Below are 20,911 nucleotides of genomic sequence, written 5' to 3'. Positions count from 1 at the left end.
GAGAATCCACCTACATATCAAATGGATTCTTACAGTAAAAGGAAATATTAAGAAGAAAAAATTTATATAAATATAATACGAGGTTCTAAAAGTACAATCAACTTCAAGATCACGTAATTTACAATGTATGCTACAAAAATACTATTTTGTCACAGGCTGACCAGACCCAAAAAGTATATATTTACAAGTTTTCATTTTCAAGTTCTTCCTCATCCCCTTTCAAGATTGTAAAAGATCATTTATTACAATAGAAATAAGAGTGTTTCCGAGATATGAAACACACAAATGGTATCTTTATCCACACAAACCAGCAGCCCAAGATCAGGCTAAAAAGTCGTACATTTGCTCAATGAATAAGAAAACTAATTACTCCACTTTGACTTGTCAAGATTCTGAACTTGTATGGGTTTCTACCAGAACGGTTATAAAGAATTACGACAGAGAATTTCTGAAGCTTTCGTAGATTTCGTTAACATAGGCTGCAGGAACACAAACTGCATCTCGCAATGAGCTGTGCTTCCCGCCATTGAAAAGATAAACTGTCGCTACATGGGTCCAAGTAGAGCCTCTGCATTTTCAGATAGATAGAAACATGTAAGAGCGATCCCAAAGCTAAATGCATAGCAATCATTGACACGAGAAATTATTAAGGAAGAGTAACTCAAGAAGATGTACATATCCATTATAATCACAACATGGAACGTGTAAAATAATCTATCGATGGCACGATTCAGAGCATGTTAGCTCAGCTTTTTCTTAAAAAAGGTAAAAGTTACTTTTTGTTTATAAACATTTTTGGACGTTGCTCTTTTTCTCACTTTTAAGCAAAAAAAATTGTTTATTTTGAGAGACGTAAGAGTGGCTGCTGAAATAAGCATCTTACTTATTTTCAACATTTACCAACAAGAAAATTATTTTTTACTTGTAACTACACTTTTTAATCGAACCCAAACTTGGCTTCAATCCTGCTATTTTAAAATTCTAATATCCATGTTTCTCCCGCATGTCATGGATCTCCATTTTCATCTCAATTAACACTGAGTAGAACCAAAAAGACTTGACATATTTAGGAGGAAGATGGGACAGTAATCATAAAAATGTAAACGTGTATTTCATCAGGCTAATAAACGGGACTATATTAATGTCAGAAGGAACATGTGATTAATCAAACAGGCCATAAAATGACTAGATACTCACTCGAGATTAATCAATAAGTAGACACTGATGAGAATGCATGCGATCGGTAGCAGCGGAACACATGGGCAAATGAAACCTAAACAGAGAACATTCAAAAAAATCCCAAAAGTTTTTCCTACATATTCTTAGAAATTTTTGTAATCGAAAGCATTTCTCACTAAATTGAAGAGCTGATGCATTATGCAAAGTTGACATTAACGGTCCTATGCAGGAAGTTACTACTCAAAATCCAACGGCTTAAGGGTAAAGAGTCAATCAAATATGTGATCATAGCGTGGACACTAACGCATGTTTGGCACACAATACTTGGTAGGAGTAAACGGTACAATGTACAAGATTTTAGCTTATTTCTCTTCCCCAATAGTCTACTACTATCAGCTCCAACTCATAAAACATAATAAGGGGTTGTTCACTACGCAGTAATAGATAGGAGCAGACATTGCAATAAACTAGATTTAACTTATTTTTGATTCGTTAATATAATTCACCTTACCAAACATGCCATAAATCTATCGAATCAGTGCTTGACAACATACTCATCAAAATCCTGGTTACTAGTACATCAAAAAAGAATACCTCTCGAATGCCCAAAGCTGTGCCTTGCATCATCTTGGTCGATCAAGGTGAGCAACACTAGACCATATAAAAGTAGAATGCCACCAGTTCCACAAAGTGTAAATCAAAGGGAGCTGATATATAATTGAAGAACCGAGATTTAGAACATGGTTTATATAAAAGATTCTAGGTTCAGAAATGTTAAGTAGAGAAAATAATGCAGACCAACTTACACTAGCATACATCACAAAATGGTATTCGCTCATAAGATAAACTTACAGTTGCACCACACAGCTGCTTTCTTAACAAGAGGATACCCAACAGGTGTTTCCTTGCCAACTAAAAGTGAAACTGAATCTATTGCACCCTGGAAAGACAGAGGAAGTGGAACCTCATCTGGCGGAACATATCTCAGTATCAGCACAGAAATTGCCACCATTGTAAAGGCAACTAGTGTACCAACACTGACCTGCATGAATTAACAAAGCTATCAGCAACTTGAGAAAGAACTTCACAGACGAATAAGATTCCAATTTCTAAATAATTTGTTTGATATTTAACTATTCTAACGGTTTGGTGGAGTAATATCACTTCAAACTGTATGATCACTGAGACATGCACATCTACAAGTGGATAAAGCATTCAAGTAATATGAAAAGCCAAGTGTTTTCTCCCTATTATCAACGGAAAACGCTACATTTGAATAATAAAAAAAATCAGTGAGGGAGAATGGAACACAAAAAATGGAAATGTGTAGCAACACTTTGGTACCAATAGTTCCATAAAAAATAGAACTAGCATCAGAAATATGTAGTATTTTATGTACATAGCTGTTATGAGCAATAAAAATGACATACCATGCCTGCCAACTGTTCAACATCCATGAAGAATGCCAACATTCCAGCAAGTATACCGGTAATCACAGTGCTCTTCACAGGGACTTGTGCGCGTTTATTGACATCAGAAAAAATGATGGCAGCAATTCATCTCAAGCTATTGCCATAAGTATTCGAGGCTGAGTTACATATAAGATAAAGAAAATTTTAATATGTGTTTCACACGTGTCAATCATAAAGGAAGACTCCACAAGGCGGAGACAGAAAAAGAAGAAGAAGACATTTTGATCTGATAAAAGTAACTTAATTTTCATACACTGGTATTAAGCCCGTCTGAAGCCACTAATTTTTTTTATTTTTTATTTTTTTTTGGATCAAGGTTTTCTACAGTAACAAATGCATTAAAAATTGTGTGCCTTCGAAAGGCGACTGATAGAACTAAGTTTGTCATGGGAAATTTACTTATTTGCCCATCAGTTGGTAAGGGAAAAATTGGAAAGATACATATCATAAAATTATTAATCAATTGTTTCTTGCTGACATGAATACATTTATGATGTAGATGTGGACCCCATTATAATGTTGCAAAAAATAAATTGGGCGAATTTAAGGGCATCAAACATACGCTAGGCATCAACTACTCTTTTTAACTTTTTAAGACTAATCTAGAAGTTAGATTTAGTGATTTTGCAGGCAGAAGTAAGACATGAATCAGAAATGCAGTTGACATCATTTTACTCACTAGGAGCATCAATCTGAATGTATGGAAAACCATTTATGGTCCTATCTAAAATAATTCATTACCTGTGGAAGGATAGAACCCATCAATGTCGAGCAAAGAGCAGTAGAAGCTCCAAGAGTTATTATGTACTTGAGTTGAAAAGTACATGCGCACAACTAGTACATAGACACATATCACAAAAAAATGATTCAAGTCAGAGGATATCTCAATAAAGTCAATTATGAAACTGGGCATTTACTTATGCAGCCCACTTCATTCCGTGGCTAGCAAATGCAGATGAGATGGGAGTGTCAGGATCCATCACATGATAGGGCACCAAACCAACGATTACGGCAGAGACCAGCATATACAACGTGCAACATATAGATAGTGCAATACCAATACCCATTGGCAAATCTCATTGAGGATTTTTTACCTGTCAGATGGGGATATTCAAGGTTCAAAATCTCATAACATGCTAAGTTAAGCTTAAAAAGTTATCTTGTAACCTAACGCAATATTATTTCAATAAATGGTCATGTTGCATTACACGTGCCTTTAAAATCTCTAAGTAGCCTTTCAGCCATGAAACTCCCCTCCCTAATATCCAAATCCACCACTCAACCCCATAACCATCACCCAACCACCACCTTCCCCTGACGATGCCAACAACGACAATAACACGTCATTCAGCAAACCCCAATCAACCAGCCTCACCCCACATATACAATCACACACACAGGCGGCGGCTCTAGATGGAAACCCTAGCACCGCACTCGAACTGGTGTGTTACACAGGAGATCTGATTATCTGGGACGGAGCAAGCGACGGAGAAAATGGTGGAAGGATAGGAAATACAGGCAGTGAGAGATCTGGGATTCAAACCCAGATACACTCCCGGCAAATGGGCATGACTCGCTAGCTCGGCATGGCAGAAGGCAGAAAGAGCAGCTGCTCTACCAGCTTTTAGAAAGGAAAAGGTAAGGGCTGGCCCTGAATGCTCCTTTGCAACTGTGCCAACAAGGATATAAACTCCAGCACCAATCGTTGAACCAAGCCCTACAAAATGCAGCAAAAGTACACAAAACCAGAGATTGAGATAGTCACAATACGTGCCAATCAACTTTTTAACCATGATTTGTTTATAGGACAAATTCAATACATAAAATGCATTCTACAGTTACTAGCAAACCTTTAAAACCCAATAGTCTATAAGTTTTGTTTTCCAATTTAAAACATAAATGAAATACAGGCATAAAGCTCAAATAAAAATAAGGAAAGAAGTGGATGAAGAATTCAAAAGGATCATGAAATTCTAATCAGGCAACTGAAGGCATATAATTAAACATTTTAGAAGGCTAGAGATTCTGAAAGCATCAAAGCAACAAAACTGTATAAATGCTAATATTGAACGAATAGGCTCATAAGGCTTAAAGTTTGACCTCCACATCTTGTTGTCTTACACCTTTTAGAATCTTGCTATCATTCACCATTATCAATTCCAACCCGATGTTGTCTCAGCTAAACACTGGTGTAGGTTATTGGTCATAAAAGTATATCGATATTTAAAAAAATAATAATAATAATAAAAATAAAAATAAAAATTATTATTAGTTAAACTTCTTGAGTAGTTTACATTTTTAATTTTTTTTTTTGGGTAAAAATAAAACAAAATTTTAAATGGTTCATTTTTTATCACAACAAAATGAATTTGCTCTTATGATTATTCATGTACAATATTTTTAGTATTATATAAAAGTCTTTTCTAAGTTGTTCCAACAAAAAATGAAGATTAATTATCTTTTGGTTAATACATGAATTCGCTAAAAATGAGATTTTAGTAGATTTTGAACAAAATCAATAAAAGTTGCGAGTTTCATAAAATATGCAATTGAAAATGAAAAAGAATGTAGAACGTTTAGGTTAATATGTGGCATTTATTGAAAAAGAATGTAGAACGTTTAGGTTCAAATCCTGAAAAGTCAAGAGAACTTCGTCAACTAAGTACCACAGATTCAGTCACAGTGCAGATTAAGTTCAGTTAAGATGACCAATTACAGACCATCCCTTACAAGCCAAAACAATCAAGATTAACAAGCAAAGCAGTCAGAAATATGATGAATTTCCTAGACAACAAAATACAAAAGGAAAAATCATTCATTCTACATTGAGGAAAAAGGGCGTTATCAGATATTAGAAGGCAGTTCAAACAGCACAAACTCCTCACAGACCAGATGAACAAGGGATAGAGAGAGGATCAGAATACAATACCTCCAATGCCTATAGCATCTAAAGTTGAATGTTTATACAATGAGTCTAGGCATCTCCCAAAGTCGCGTAAATTTACTCAGACTGGAAAAGTTCTTCTTGATACCTCTTAATTTCACTTTTTTAAGACATTGAAAGATACGTGTCAATAAGAAGGAAATATGCAACAAAATGTCAATAGACGATTTCATTGGACTTCAAATCAATAATATTCTCTTGCTTTTACCATGAAGAAATGCAAAATCAGTTGTTGAATGTACTTTATATTCACCTGCTAAAGTTTCAGCATCCTCCTACCCTTCAGACTTTTCCTCTGACATGAACACCCGAGAGGAGAACTTGTTTCCCAGCAGGTCACCATAACAATGCCAATTTACTTGATTAAGACACGAGCACATAAAATTCAGCGATTTTCATATTTTCAAAAGAATGTTATGATCAAGAAACATATATGAACAATATAAAGAAACACCAATTTCACAACGTGCATAAGATGGAACAGGTAGTACAGATTTTATAAATTAAAGAATGATATAAACACCAAGTGAAGAATTTGTTTATATAGATAAATAATAAATTATATCATCAAAATATCAAACTTCCTTCAAGAGCTTAATGTTGGTTAAGAAGTTAAGAAAATATTTTTGAGGTCTAATAAACCATATTTGTCAAAGGTTCCAGGTCAGTAAAACGGCAAGGCCTCCTCAGGAACAAGACACAGCAAGGCACACATTTCATCAATGCAAAGCACATATTATTTCTGATATAAAAATTCTTCATACGTGCATGATCTTTTTATTTAAACTAAAGTATTGAATGAATTTTAGCCATTTAATAACATCAATAGTTGCACATAAATGCACTGGAAGATAAAGCAATAAAACAAGGTAAAATAACATAACAAATGGGTAGGACAACCAAAGGCAATTCAATGGCGTCATATAATAATTTCAGAATTATATATTGTAGGTTTTAAAAAAAATGAAAAACGGAGAATTAAAGGAATCTATAATCTGAATGAAGAAGAAGAATGAAGTGTAAAGAGAAGAAAATAACACAATTGCAACAAAGGGATTCTGTCTTTTATTCATTAGCAATCCATTACATTTATAATGCAAAAATAAAACCGAAAAAGAGTGGATCATGGAGATCAAAGCCACTAATCCATGATCTAGAAAGTGCACGAACAACATCCTAAAGACTAGGACTAACTTATTGACTAGAAACAAACATCTGGAACAATAAATCAAAGATTAAACACGTGGACATATTTGCAGTCCTGAAGCATATAATTAACACTCCTCCTTACTTTAGGCACTGCAAATTCCAATCCTCTGCCTTAGTGACTCAAACTTGCCAACTGGTAGTGGTTTCGTAAGCAAATCTGCCAGCTGATCTTCAGATTTGCAGTAAACTAATTTTACTTCTCCAGTTTGCTGCACCTCCCTCAAGAAGTAAAGCTTGATGTTGAAGTCTTTCATTTTCCCATGGAATACTAGATTTTGAGAAATTGCAATTGTCGTTTGATTGTCAACAAAAATCTCAGTGCTATCATTTTGCTCCATATGCAGATGAGATAGTATTTTCTTCAGCCATAAAGCTTGGTTTGCTGCAATAAATTCCGCCTCTGTAGTGGATTGTGCTACAATCTCCTGCTTCTTTGAACACCATGAGAAAACTCCTAAACCTAGGCTGAATCAGTATCCTGAGGTACTTTTCACGTCATCAACAGACCAAGCCCAATCAGTCGTCGATAATAGCTTGAGGAATATGAATCTCTCCTCCCTAACATCCAAACATCACACCCTTCGCCAGCCACCGAACACCCCATCACCACCGGTCGCGACAGTCACCGGCGACGGCAACATCACGTCGACCAGCCAATCCCCACTCGTCGGCCTCACGAAATATAATAAACCACACAATCAGGCGGCGGCCCTAGGTGGAAACCCTAGCACTGCCGCCCTAACTGGAGATAACGCCGCCAATATCGGAGTACTGGCCGAAAAACAGGGGAAGCCGTTCCAGATTCATCAAAATCTGGCCAACTGCATGGCAAACTCGCCTGACCGGCGGCCTGCGCAGGAGATTCCGATGAGGGTGGAGGAGTTCAGGGACCCACACGCCGCCGGAACAGCGAGTGGCAGTCACGCGCCGGCGAAGCAGAATGACGGGCAGAATGTTCCCATTCCAGTAACGATGCTTGTTTTGCCGTCTAATATGCCGTTCAGGCACAATCAGGGATCGAAATTTGTAGATGAATTCGATGTGGACTTCAATCATCGTTTTCAAGTTGAGGCGAAGGAGTTTGCAATTTCTGTTACCAATCTTGGTGCTGTTAGATTGACCGAATGGGGCTCAAAGATATCAAATGCAATTAGCATGGGAAGATTCGGTGCACTTTGGATGGTGAATATGGTAGACAAGTTGAGGGTGACTAGTAAGCATGAAGATTTCGTTTCTAGGTTCAATGAGTCATCAAGAACCTTCTTGGCACAACGTTGTGCGAACCGCCATGATAGGTACTTGATGATAGCGCAGTATGGGGATAGGCGTCGGAAAGGAGTTGTGATGGTGCCGAAAGGCGCGAATGGAGAAGGATGGGCATCAATCTCTCGGGTGTTTCAAACTGTTGTTGATTCTTTTGTTGCTGGGGATAAGGCCAAACGTCGACTGGTGAATGAACGTAATCGACAAAGATTGACTTATGCAGACATAACAGCAAACTTACATGCCTCGAAGTATGCTGACCAGCGGATGTAACAGCAAAAGGAGATGACTGTCAATGTCAGTGTAAACGAAGGTCAGAATTGTTGTTTGAATAGGGCTGTAATCATGGCCCGTGTCCAAAAATTGAAAGGAGCGTTGGAGGAATTGATTAGGCTAGTGGAAAGTGGGTATGAAATGGATCCCAAGAAGTTGTTATGTTGCCACAAGTGTGGGGTGGGTATGGATGAGTATCCAGCTGTTGGAAAACAAATATCGGAAATGAATAAGAAGGAATCGGCACATAATCAAGTAAAGCAGGGAAGATTCGAAATCACTTGTGAGTTTATTGATCGGATTGAAACTGATGAGGGACAATCTACATATGACAAAGGTGATGTCTTAAAGGGGATGGTTATAGATGAGGTCGACGCGGGGACCGATGTAGACCGAGAGGTGGTACCTTTGTCTAAAGAAGGGGAGCCGAGTATGGTGAACTTGGAGACAGTAACGATGGGTGCAATGGACACAATCCCACACGATGATGGGCTTTTACTAGGTGACCAAAGGACGAGGCATGTACCGTCAGGGGTGATAGAGCACGACGCGACACCTTTAACACCAAGGGTTGCAAACACATATAATAGAAGGAATTCTAAGTCAATAAAGGTTAGTGACTTGGGGACGGAAAAAGCACTGGTGCTGTGGGTAGATGGAGCCAAGAAGGGAGAAATAGAAAGTGATGATATACAGATAGAGGAAACAGGGGAATTGATTGGATTTGAAGCTGGACACCCGCCTTCGAACTGGGTTCTACAGAAAATTCAGGATTTCAGTAAGTTAATGGGCGTGTCTTGTGATGGATACGACAACAGATTACTACAATTGTTTGAAGATTTGGAGGCCAATAGGGGACAGGAGATGAGTAAACAGGAAGATAAATTAAGAAGAAAGGGCGATCGTGAACTTAAGAGGCTTGAATGGTCAGTGAATTATGATGGCAAAAGTGGTGAGTCCAAGAATGGAGTACTGGGGAGGGATGCTGGACTGTTAAAATGATACCACGAATCATTAGCTGAAATGTAAGGGGACTTAATGAAGTGGGGAAAACAATGGGTGTTCGACATCTGCTAAGGGGCTGGGGAGCGGATCTTGTATGCTTACAAGAAACCAAGATGGAGGTCATCTCGAAAGCGGTGGTCAGTAGCTTATTGGGGGGCAGCATGTAGGGTATCAGTTTATGGGATCATCAGGGGTTTCTGGAGGCATATTAGTCATGTGGGACACCAGAGTGCTTGAGATGGAGGAGGTGAGTGTTGGATTGTTCTCAATTTCGATGTCGTTCAGAAACATTAGGGATGGATTTCAGTGGATGTTCATAGGTGTTTATGGGCCTAATACTGATGACAGTAGAAGGGGCTTGTGGGATGAAATGGCTGGAATGATGGCTTGGTGGAATCTGCTAACGTGAATAGGAGGTGACTTTAATGTGGTTCGATTTCCTAATGAGAGGTCGAACAGTGGGAGACTCACGGGGGTTATGGAGGAGTTTTCAGACTTTATAAGGGAGAATATGTTGGTGGATTTGCCTATGATTGGAGGAGATTTTACTTGGTCATCTAATCGGGATCAACCTGTTCTTTCTCGTATAGACAGATTCTTGATATGCGAAGAGTGGGAGGCTAAGTATTCAGATGTCATTCAGAGAAGATTGGGGAGGGTGTACTCTGATCATTTCCCCACTATGTTAACTGGGAACAGGACGGGTGGAGGACAAAGGCCTTTCAGGTTCGAGAAAATGTGGTTGAAAGTTGAAGGTTTTAGGGAGCAAGTACAGACTTGGTGGACATCTTACTATGTCAGGGGGTCTCCTAGTTTTGTGTTGGATCAGAAGTTGAAGTCTTTAAAAAGAGACTTAAAGAAATGGAATGAGGAGGTTGTGGGCAATGTGAACTGTCGTAAAATTCAGTGTCTTTCAGAGATTGATGAGTTGGATAGGAGGGAGGAGAGTCGAAAGTTGGCTGGGGAGGAGAAGGAGAAACGTAGAGCATTAAGGGAAGAATTGGAGAGGTTGGTGGAGATGGAGGAAATTGCATGGCGTCAGAAATCTAGGGTCAATTGGTTGAAAGAAGGAGATAAATGCACTAAGCTTTTTCACAGGATCGCTAATTCTAATAGGCGGAAAAACTCTATCACGGTGTTGGAAGTGGATGGGATAACTTATGAAGAACCACTCGAAATTGGATGCCAATTGGTGAATTTCTATCAGAATCTATATCAGGAACAGTTTGAGTGGAGGCCAGAGTTGGAAGGATTGAATTTTTCTACTATCACGGAGGATGATGCCGGGTGGTTAGAGCGACATTTTGAGGAGGATGAAATCAAGGAGGTAGTGTTTAGCATGAACGAAGATAAGACCCCTGGACCGGACGGTTTCTCGTTCTCATTTTACAAGGCTTGTTGGGAGGTGGTGCGATTGGAAATTTTGGATGTGTTTACATATTTTTTTGAACGTGGCAGGTTCCAAAAAAGTTCTAATGCTACATTTGTGGTGCTGATCCCTAAGAAACCGGGAGCGACCGACATTAAGGACTTTCGTCCTATTAGCCTAATTTGTGGGGTGTATAAGATTATTGCGAAAGTCTTGGCAAACAGATTAAAGGAGGTGCTCGGGATAGTAGTGTCCAAGTTTCAGAATGCTTTCGTAAAAGGTCGTCAGATTTTGGACTCTGTGCTTATAGCGAATGAATGCATTGATTCAAGATTGCGTTTGGGAATTCCCGGGATGCTATGTAAGCTCGATATTCAGAAGGCATATGATCATGTGAACTGAGGGTTCCTTCTGTATATACTTAGGAGGTGCGATTTCGGGGATAAGTGGTGTAAATGGATTCAGTTCTATATTTCTACTGTTTCGTTCTCAGTTATGGTCAACGGAACGCCGGAGGGTTATTTTCGGAGTAGTAGAGGATTGCGGCAAGGAGATCCACTATCCCCATTGCTTTTTGTTATTGTGATGGAGGCTTTCAGTAGGATGTTTGAAAGAGCTGTGGGAGAGGGTTTGGTAAGGGGCTTTAGGGTTGGCCAACAGCAGGTGTCTCATTTGCTATTTGCAGATGACACGTTGATCCTATGTGATGCGGATGATGAACAATTCAGGAACCTGCGTCGTTTGCTCCTATGTTTTGAAACGGTGTCTGAATTAAAAATCAATTTGGGGAAATCTGAGGTTATTCCAGTTGGGGAGGTCACTAACGTGGAGGAGTTGGCTAGCATATTGGGAGGTAGGACTGCACAATTGCCCATGTCATATTTAGGCCTCCCGCTAGGGGCACGGCTTAGAAGTACACATATCTGGAATGGTATTATGGAAAGAATGGAGAGGAGATTAGCAGGGTGAAAGCGTATGTATCTTTCTAAGGGAGGCCAATTTACTCTTATTAAATCCACTCTCTCAAATCTCCCCACTTACTTTTTGTCATTGTTTCCTATTCCGGTTGCAGTGGCAAATAGATTAGAGAGATTTCAAAGAGAATTCTTGTGGGCAGGGTTAGGGGAGGAAAATGCATTTGGTTAATTGGGGTACTATTTGTTTGCCTATGAGGATGGGAGGGCTTGGAGTGAGGAGCCTTGTTTTGTTTAATAAGGCTTTATTAGGCAAGTGGTTGTGGCAATTTGGAGTGGAGAGGGAGAGCTTTTGGAGAGAAATCATTGGGACAAAGTATGGTGTGATGGAGGGGGGTTGGTGTACGGTTGAGGGTCATGGCTCCTATGGGGTGTGTTTGTGGAGGTATATCCGACGAGGATGGAGTGATTTTAGGGACAAACTAAATTTTGTGGTGGGAAATGGCAATGATATTAGATTTTGGGATGATAGTTGGTGTGGCGATCAACCGTTAAAGGAGGAATTTCCTTCATTGTATCACATTGCGTTAGAGCCTGCTGCTATGGTGGATGATGTATTAAACACTCATAATGGGGGTTATAGTTGGAATATTACTTTTGGGAGGAGTTTACAGGATTGGGAATTGGAAGGTTATTCGTTGTTTTTGACCGCTCTGCATGAGATACAAATTCGGGTAGGAGAGGGTGATTGTAGCAGGTGGAGGTTGACTCGAGATGGTATTTTTTCAGTCCGTTCATACTTTTAATCCCTTTTTGGGATTTGTGGAAAGTTCATTACCTTGGAAGATGGTGTGGCAAAGCAAATTGCCTCCACGGGTAACATTTTTATTGTGGACAGTTATGAGGAGGCAGGTGTCAACGGTGGATAATCTTCGACGAAAAGGATTTTATGTAACCGAGTGGTGCTATATGTGCAAGAAGGACGGAGAGACGATTGATCATTTATTCATTCATTGTGATGGTGTACATTAGCTTTGGAACAGTATTCTGGCTTCTCAATCAATGGATTGGGTGCTTCCTAGGCGTATAGAAGACGTGGTGCTGGCATGGAGGAGAAAACTTTGCGATAAGGATAGCAAACTTCTCTGGAATCTCATTCCGGGATGCATTGTATGGTGCATATGGAGAGAACGGAACGATCGATGTTTCGAAGATCAAACAAAGACAACAGAGCAGATAAGAGAATTATTTTACTTGACTTTGTATACTTGGTTTAATGCAGTGGTTAAAAATCCTGTTGTAGGGTTGCCTAATTTCATGTTGTTCCTTTCATGCCTAAAGTGATTGTATACCTCCTGTGTACTTTCTTTTAAGGAATAAAATTCTCTGATTACCTAACAAAAAAAAAAAAAAAACAGACCAAGCCCAATCACTATCTGAAAATCCACACAACTTGAAGTTTTGACACTTCTCAAACTTGACGCCACAATCAACAGTACCTTTGATAAACCTTAATATTCTTTTTGCTGCTCTTAAATGCACTTCACTAGCACAATGCATAAATCGAGAAAGAGACTTACAACAAACAGAATGTCAGGTCTTGTTGCTGTAAGATACATTAAGCAACCAATCAAACTTCTATAATAACTTTCATCAACTTTATCAGCACCATCATCCTTGCTCAGCTTCTCTTTTTGACCCATTGGCGTGTTTGATGCTTTGCACTCCTCTATCTGAAATTTCTTTAATATTTCCTTTACATACTTCTTTTGACAGATGAACACTTCATTTTGGCTTTGCTTGACCTCCATCCCAAGAAAGTAAGTCATAAGTTCAGAATCTGTCATTTCAAAAACCTGCATCATTTCTTGTTTGAACTCCGCAACCATTTGCGCATTATTTCCTGTTACCAAAAGGTCATCAACATAAAAAGAGACTATGAGAACATAACTACCATTCTGTTTAACGTAAAGAGTGGCCTCAGATTAGCTTTTTGTGAGGCCTAAGCTTAGTAAATGTTCATCTATCCTGTTGTACCAGGCTTTTGGCGCTTGTTTTAGGCCATAAAGAGCCCTTTTGAGCAGATAGACCTTATCCTCTTCACCTTGCACCACAAATCCATCTGGCTGCTCCAAATATATTTCTTTTTGCAAAACACCATTTAAAAAAGCCAATTTGACATCTAGCTGGAACACTTTCCAGCCTTTTTGTGCTGCTAAGGTTAGCAACATTCTGATTGTGTCTAATCTAGCAATAGGAGCAAGAGTGTCAGAATAATCAACACTAAAAATTTGAGCATACCCCTTAATGACAAGCCTTGCTTTGTGTTTGTTGATGGAGTTGTCTGCATTGAGCTTTGTTTTGTACACCCACTTTACTCCAATGACTTTTCTACCTTCAGGTTTGTTGACTAATTCCCAAGTTCTATTTTTGTGAATCATTGACATCTCTTCTTCCATTGCTTTCTTCCACTTTAGATCTTTAAGAGCTTCTTCATGTCCAGCAGGTTCGCATAGTGCCACGTTACATCTGTGATAGATGTCTGAAAGTGGTCTTGTTCCTCTGATTGGAGGATCATCTTCCAATTCATTATGCCACTGCTTTGTTGTTTACTCTTCAAGAGAATCACCTTTAAATTCTTGTAAAAATCTGCCTATTCCCTATGAATTCTCCCAATCCCATTGCTCATCCTGGTTGAAGTGAACGTCTCTAGTGATCGTCATTTTTATGTTTGAGGGTGATACACTTTATAGGCTTTGGAAACTGAGCTATAACCCACAAAGATGCCTGGAATTGCTTTTTTGTCGAGTTTGTCCCGCTTGACCCCTGGAATTTGGGCAAAACACACACAACCAAACACTTTAAGAAAGCTCAATGAAGGTATATACCCAAACCAAGCCTCAAACGGAGTTTTATCTTTGATAGCTTTGCTTGGAAGCCTGTTTTGCAAAAATACTGCTGTGTTGGCTACCTCTGCCCAGAACCTTTTTGGCAACTCCTTCTCATGTAACATGCATCTGGCCATCTCCATGACGTATCTATTTCTCCTTTCATTAACTCCATTTTGTTCTGGAGTGTAAGGAGCAATAAGCTGATGTTCAATGCCAGCTTCGTCGCAGAACAAATTAAATTCTGCTGAGGTGTACTCCTTTCCGTTATTAGACCTTAGAACTTGAATTTTGCAGCCACTTTGGTTTTCCACCATTTTCTCGAACTTCCAAAACACTCCAACCACTTCTGACTTGAATTTTAAGAAAAAAATCCAGCACATTCTTGTAAAATCATAAATGAAAAGAATGTAATAATGGCTACCTTAAGTGATGGTGTTCTTCGAGGTCCTCCCACGTCTGCGTGGACAAGTTGTAGCTTTTGTGATGCTCTCCAGGATGATTTAGGAAATAGCTTCCTATCTTGTTTACCGAATTGACAAGCATGGCAATTTGGCAAGTGATCAACCAGAGTTGGTAAACCTCTTATCATGTCATTTTTCTTCATCTTTAGCATTCGTTGAAGATAACAATGCCTGAGCCTTTTGTGCCAGATTTCGATGATGCTGGCTTTGGTGGAACAAGCTCTGTACTCCTCCTCCGTTGGGTCAAATGAGAAGCTTTTACCTCTCATTTTAACACGTAAAATCTCCTGTCCAGCGGCATCTTGGATACGACAATACCAATTTTCAAAGGACACTTTAAATCCTCTTTCTATTAATTGGCCTACAATCAGTAGATTTTGATCGATATCAGGTACATAAAGAACATCAGAAATTGTTTTTGTACCTGAGCTGGTTGTAATTGCAATGGTTCCTCTTCCTTTTGCTGGAATATAGCCACCATTTTCTATCCTGACTTTAGTGATTCCAGTAGGCTTTAACTCCTTAAAAAGAGTTCTATCATAAGTCATGTGGTTTGTACAACCACTGTCGATCAGCCAACATTGTGAAGAGCTCATTGTTGAAAAACACGTTGCCACAAACATCTGATCTTCTTCATCTTGATCAGCTACCTCGGCATCTTCTTCTTACTTCTGAAATTTGCTTTTGCAAATCACAGCTTCATGTCCAAGCTGATTGCATTTGCTACACTTTGCATCAGGTCTCTTTCAACATTTGAATGGAAGATGTCCCATTTTGCCACAGTGTTTACAAGGGGGATAGTTTCCCTTTGAGCTTCCACCTTTGCTTTGAGTGTGCTTGCTTGAACAGCTCTCAGAAATTGAGACTTGATTCTTATGATTCTTCTTTTTGTTGTTCCTCTGGGCATCCTGGTGTTTGACTGTCAATGCTCCTTCAACAGTAGGATCTTGTCTCATAAGCCTCCGTTGCTCTTAAGCCTGCAAAGCATTTAAAAGCTCTACCAAGGTAATCATGGATAGATCTTTTGTGTTCTCCAAAGTGGTTATTGAAGCTTCATATCTTTCAGGCACGGTAACAAGAATTTTTTCTACAATTCTTGAATCATCAATTTTAGTGCCAAGAAGCCTTACCTTGTTGACAATGCTGAGCAATCTGTCTGAGTATTCTTTGATTGTCTCAGCCTTTTTCATCTTTTGCAGCTCAAATCCCCTTATTAGATTTAGCACTTGCATGCCTCGTATCCTTTCATCTCCTGCATATTCTTCCTTCGGATAATCCCAAATCTCTTTTGTTGTTTTGAGAGTCATGATTCTCTTGAAAATTGTTGTTGAAACAGCAACAAATAAAGTTGCTTTCGCCTTTGACTTTCTAGTTTTCTTTTCTTTGTGACTTTTGATCTGAGTTACGGAGGGATTGTTCGGTAGCGGAATGACTTCATAATCCTCTTCCACGGCTTCCCATAGATCTAAAGCCTCCAGATAAGCTTCCATTCTAAGTGCCCAAAGCTGGTAGTTTTCTCTATCGAAGACCGGGGGAGCAATTTGAGAGAAATTGGTTTCAGCTTCCATTGTTACACATAGATCCCTTAAGAAAATCAGCTCTGATACCAGAATGTGGGTTTTAAAGAAATGAAGAATAGAGAATTGAAGGAATCTATAACCTGGATGAAGAAGAAGAATGAAGTGTAAACAAAAGAAAATAACACAATTGCAACAAAGGGATTCTGTCTTTTATTCATAGCAATCCATTACATTTATAATGCAAAAATAAAATTGAAAAAGAGTGGATCACGGAGATCAAAGCCACTAATCCATGATCTAGAGAGTACACTAACAACATCCTAAAGACTAGGACTAACTTATTGACTAGAAACAAACATCTGGAACAATAAATCAAAGATTAAACACGTGGACATATTTGCAATTCTGAAGCATATAATTAACATATATATTTAACCAATTGATCCAATTTCAAAACCTTAACTACCAAGAGGAAGGGTAGGAAATTGATCCTATTTCAACGGTAAAAATCAACTACTATATTATTTTTCTTTCCCCAGAAACTACATTCGCAACTTCAATTGTACCTACATAATTAATAGACATCCACGATCTATTGTAGAGAGTTCAAGACATTGCTGAATCTTGGAGGATGATCTATGTGACAATTCCTGTATTTTCTTCGGTACATGTTAATTTTTCAAATGGTTGTCATCTTATGTTACCCTGATACCTCCATGAGAACGTGCACTCTTTCCTTTTAAAAATCACATATTGATCCTAACTTATTTCTTTACCAGACATTTTAAAGGAAAAAGAAAAACATGTAAAGTATCTCAACGTGTTTAGAGCATGTTAATTACCTGTTGAAAAATGATACCTCTTCTGTGGTGTGTCTATAATAACCACTGCTAATTATTAAATATCACATAAAGCACCCAATAATTCCTAAAAGATAATCGAAAATAAATGATCCAGTCAGCTTCACTGAACCAGCTTGCTAAGAAGGACCAAGCAAAATCCAAAGCTTATGATCGAAAAGTCTGACCACGTTTATTATTAAAAAAATAGTCTGCATAAAATGAATAAATGAGTAGATATATGTATTTTCTTGTAACGAATGACTAGATGTCTGGTAGAATCAGGTACAAAAACGATAGTATGTCCATGGTAAAAACCTACCGTGTTGGAGTTTCCATTCAATTTTGATCAGCATTTCCCAATGCCTCTGGCAAGCAGTGAATCAACAAGGTGTGTGCAACCTCATCTAACTTTAGTCCTCTCTGGAACATGTGATCCCACAAGTTAAAAGCTTCTTCTACTTTCCCTTCCTTGCAAAACCCGTTTGTCAATGTATTATAAGTAACTGAATCTGGATCAATTTCTCTGCCAATCATTTCACTCAGAAGCTCAGAAGCTTCTTTCATACGACCCAACTTGCAATAGCCATCAATAATGACTGTGTATGTTATCTTATTTGGCTGTACATTGCATGACAACATTTCCTGCAAGACACTGTTTACTTCATCCATCTGACCTAGCCTACAAAAACCACCAATAAGTGCAGTATAACAAAATACATCAGGTTGTAAGCCCTCATTTTTCATTTCATCCATAAGATGTTTTGACCTATCAACATGCCCCAAAATGCTCATTCCATGTATTAGAGAAGAATAGGTGAAACATGAAGGTGAAATGCCTTTGCTTCTCATTTCATCACGAAGTTTAAGGGCCTCTATCATGTTTCCATTCCTAGAGTACGCCTTAATTAGTATATTATATACAATAGAATTTGGTTCAATGTTGTGTCTGAGCAACATGTTGAAGAAACGTTTAGCCTCCTCAACTTTCTTAACATTGCAGAAACCATTTATCATGACTCCATACGAGTGAATGTTGGGAATAAGACCATTTAATTGGCATTCATGCCAAAGTGCAACAGCTTCATCCAGTTTACCTTTACTACACAGCCCATGCATTAGCAATGTGTACGTAACAATATCAGGAGAAATTCCTTGCTTAACCATATCTTCCTTGAGATTAAAGCCACTCTCCAATTTATCCTCTTTGCAGCATCCATAAATGAGTGCATTATATGTAACCACGTCCAATCCAACACCCCCGTTCAACATATTTTTTAGCAACATTTTAGCTTCCTGAATGTTGCCCACCTCACAGAGTCCACATATAAGTGCATTTGAGGTCACTGTATTGGCTGCAATCCCTAAATCTTGTAGCATATACCATAGCTTCAGAGCTTCTGAATGCTTATTATTCTTGCAAAGCCCATGGATTAATGTTGTTAGCAACCTATCATTTGGCCTCAAATTCCTAGATACCATTAACCTAGTGAAATGCAATGCGGAGTCTAATCTTGAATTCTTACACAGACCATGAATAACAGAACCAAATGTACCAGGGTTTATACATAAGCCTTTTGATACCATTTCAACTAAGAACTGTTCTGCTAGATCAATTTGATCATCCATGTAGAGACCATTAAGAAGTATATTAAAAGTAACTGAATTGGGACTAATGCCCTTGGACAACATATCATCCTTTAACTTCAACGCTGTTGTAACATTTCCAATCCTGCAATACCCATCAATCAACGTGTTAAAAACAACTTCATTTGGAACATGCCCCTTGACCAACATCTCTTTTAGAATAAAATTGGCTTCATCACATTTCTTGAGTTTCATCAGACCATTAATAAGCACACCATATGTTACAGGGCTTGGGTTCACACCATTATTTACCATTTTCTCCTTGAGCTGAAAAGCCTCTTCCAAATTCCCTTTTTTGCACAACCCATGCAGAAGGTTATTAAAAGTAACAACATTTGGAGCTATACCCACATCCTCCATTCTCTTAAACAACACAACTGCATCATTTACCCTCCCTCCTTTGCATAACGCATTTATCGCAGTACTAAACAAGTAGACATCTGGCAAAATGGCTGAAGAAATAATATAAAAGACCTCGTAGCTCTTCTCGAGCTCATCCGCCTTGACGAGCGAGCTAAGCAAAAAATTAGAAGTCTTGGAGGATGGAAACAACCCTCTGCTCGCTAAAAGACGAAACACATCCACTGCAACATCAAATCCCAAACACTTGAATTGACTAGCATAAACATGAACCAAAATATCAAAAGTCCTAATAGTGGCATTGAATTTATTCGATCCTGAATACAAATTTGCCAATAAAACTGTAATCTCTTTATGCATACTCCCAATAATATTATCGTTTAAAATCACAGGGAGCTTTTTGTCAATCAATCTTATCAAAAGCAACCGCGCTGCAGAATCAAGATTCTTACTCACTAACAGGTGAATCAAAAGGCAGTAAGACCTGAGTGTGAATTTAAAGCCAGCAGAAGCGCTAGCGAAGTAAAAGAACTTCAATGCAATTGTAGGGTCAATCAAATGATAAATTTCCAAGAAAATGGTACCAAAGTGATGAGGAGTTAATTGGGTTAGTAAATGTTTCCATTTAGATGTATTTAGATGTGGGCTTGAGAGAATGGAGGATACCCACTTCTTCTTGTGGAGCAATATCTCATCAAATGCTGCCTGTGTTGGCACTCCCCTGGGTTTTACTGGGTCGCCCTCGTCTTCCACCTTTATTTTCGAAGACTTCTGGTTTCTGGGCTCCGGGTTTTGCCGGGCATTGGAGGAAGAGATAGTAAATGGTCGTTTGAAGGGTTGTAACAACACTGCATTGGTGATAGCGGCGGCGTTAAGGTTTTTTAATCTCCTTATATCCATATTAATGAATATGAATTTAAACGGGTACATATATATACGCATTATTGGCGGAGCCAGCACCAGGTGAGGGGGGCCGGCCGCGCGTGCTGGCTCCTCCGGGAGTTTCAGTTGCCGCTGGGCGTCGGATCCAGAACCCAGAAGATTGGGGCAGTCCCGAGCGAAAGCCAAGCACGAGGCGGCGGTACGGACAAACTCCTCCGACAATTCCTCGTACGCAACAAAAGCATCGTCAAGAAGGATTTCATGGTTCATAGGTACAGTAACTCCCTGCCCATTTGCGGTGTAGGAGAGAGAGATAGTATTGATAAAATGGTTCCACTCTGGCCATGGGTGGCTGTGGTGTTGAGAAGAGTTGTGTGGGTATGTGGTATTGTTAGCTGGTTGGGAGTGGAAGTGCTGTTGTTGAGTGGAGTTGAGGGGAAGAATTTGTGGGGTTTGGGACTTGGATTTGATGGAGGAGAGACTGAGGGGAAGGGTGGTCAGGCGGCGGCAAAGGAGGAAGGAGGAGGGACGGAGAGGATGGAAGAGACAGGGAAATGGTAGGGCTAATAGTGTCACAAACCTGGAATCGCCGACCATTACGGAGGAGGAGGGCGGTGTGTTACTGCTACTAGGATTGGTTGCAAGATTAGCCAGTGAGGGACTTAAGGCATGTTTGCGTTAAG

At 39.1% G+C, this 20,911-nt stretch overlaps 3 protein-coding genes across 14 annotated transcripts; all 3 read right to left on the bottom strand.

The window, feature by feature from the left end:
• Positions 1 to 45: 45 nt before the first annotated feature.
• On the bottom strand, positions 46 to 20,870 carry LOC111368848 (pentatricopeptide repeat-containing protein At4g19440, chloroplastic-like). 12 transcript variants are annotated; one of them, XM_022990334.1, is made up of 10 exons: positions 17,662 to 20,870; positions 13,666 to 16,640; positions 13,209 to 13,531; positions 5,849 to 5,953; positions 5,581 to 5,695; positions 3,393 to 4,368; positions 2,610 to 2,767; positions 2,032 to 2,221; positions 1,774 to 1,886; positions 48 to 568 (listed from the first exon to the last, which is right to left on the bottom strand). In XM_022990334.1, exon 1 carries the CDS (start codon positions 20,823 to 20,825, stop codon positions 17,679 to 17,681), a length of 3,147 nt encoding a protein of 1,048 aa, XP_022846102.1. In that variant the 5' UTR covers positions 20,826 to 20,870; the 3' UTR covers positions 48 to 568; positions 1,774 to 1,886; positions 2,032 to 2,221; positions 2,610 to 2,767; positions 3,393 to 4,368; positions 5,581 to 5,695; positions 5,849 to 5,953; positions 13,209 to 13,531; positions 13,666 to 16,640; positions 17,662 to 17,678. The 12 variants fall into 12 exon arrangements, with proteins under 12 accessions (XP_022846145.1, XP_022846155.1, XP_022846102.1 ...); XM_022990347.1 differs by having other exon boundaries at positions 13,209 to 15,341; positions 15,405 to 16,640; XM_022990361.1 differs by having other exon boundaries at positions 13,209 to 15,281; positions 15,405 to 16,640.
• LOC111374707 lies at positions 13,019 to 15,887 on the bottom strand. Its single transcript, XM_022997424.1, has 7 exons — positions 15,676 to 15,887; positions 14,941 to 15,544; positions 14,408 to 14,869; positions 13,719 to 14,225; positions 13,216 to 13,586; positions 13,106 to 13,174; positions 13,019 to 13,022 (listed from the first exon to the last, which is right to left on the bottom strand). Exons 1-7 carry the CDS (start codon positions 15,885 to 15,887, stop codon positions 13,019 to 13,021), a joined length of 2,229 nt encoding a protein of 742 aa, XP_022853192.1.
• Positions 15,952 to 16,548, bottom strand: LOC111374700. The gene has a single exon (XM_022997409.1). The coding sequence runs from the start codon at positions 16,546 to 16,548 to the stop codon at positions 15,952 to 15,954; it is 597 nt and encodes a 198-aa protein (XP_022853177.1).
• Positions 20,871 to 20,911: the final 41 nt, after the last annotated feature.

Source organism: Olea europaea, chromosome 2, assembly GCF_002742605.1.
Source record: "Olea europaea var. sylvestris chromosome 2, O_europaea_v1, whole genome shotgun sequence".
In the NCBI taxonomy this organism is placed as follows: Eukaryota; Viridiplantae; Streptophyta; class Magnoliopsida; order Lamiales; family Oleaceae; genus Olea; species Olea europaea.
This window is presented reverse-complemented; position numbering and strand designations above follow the sequence as displayed.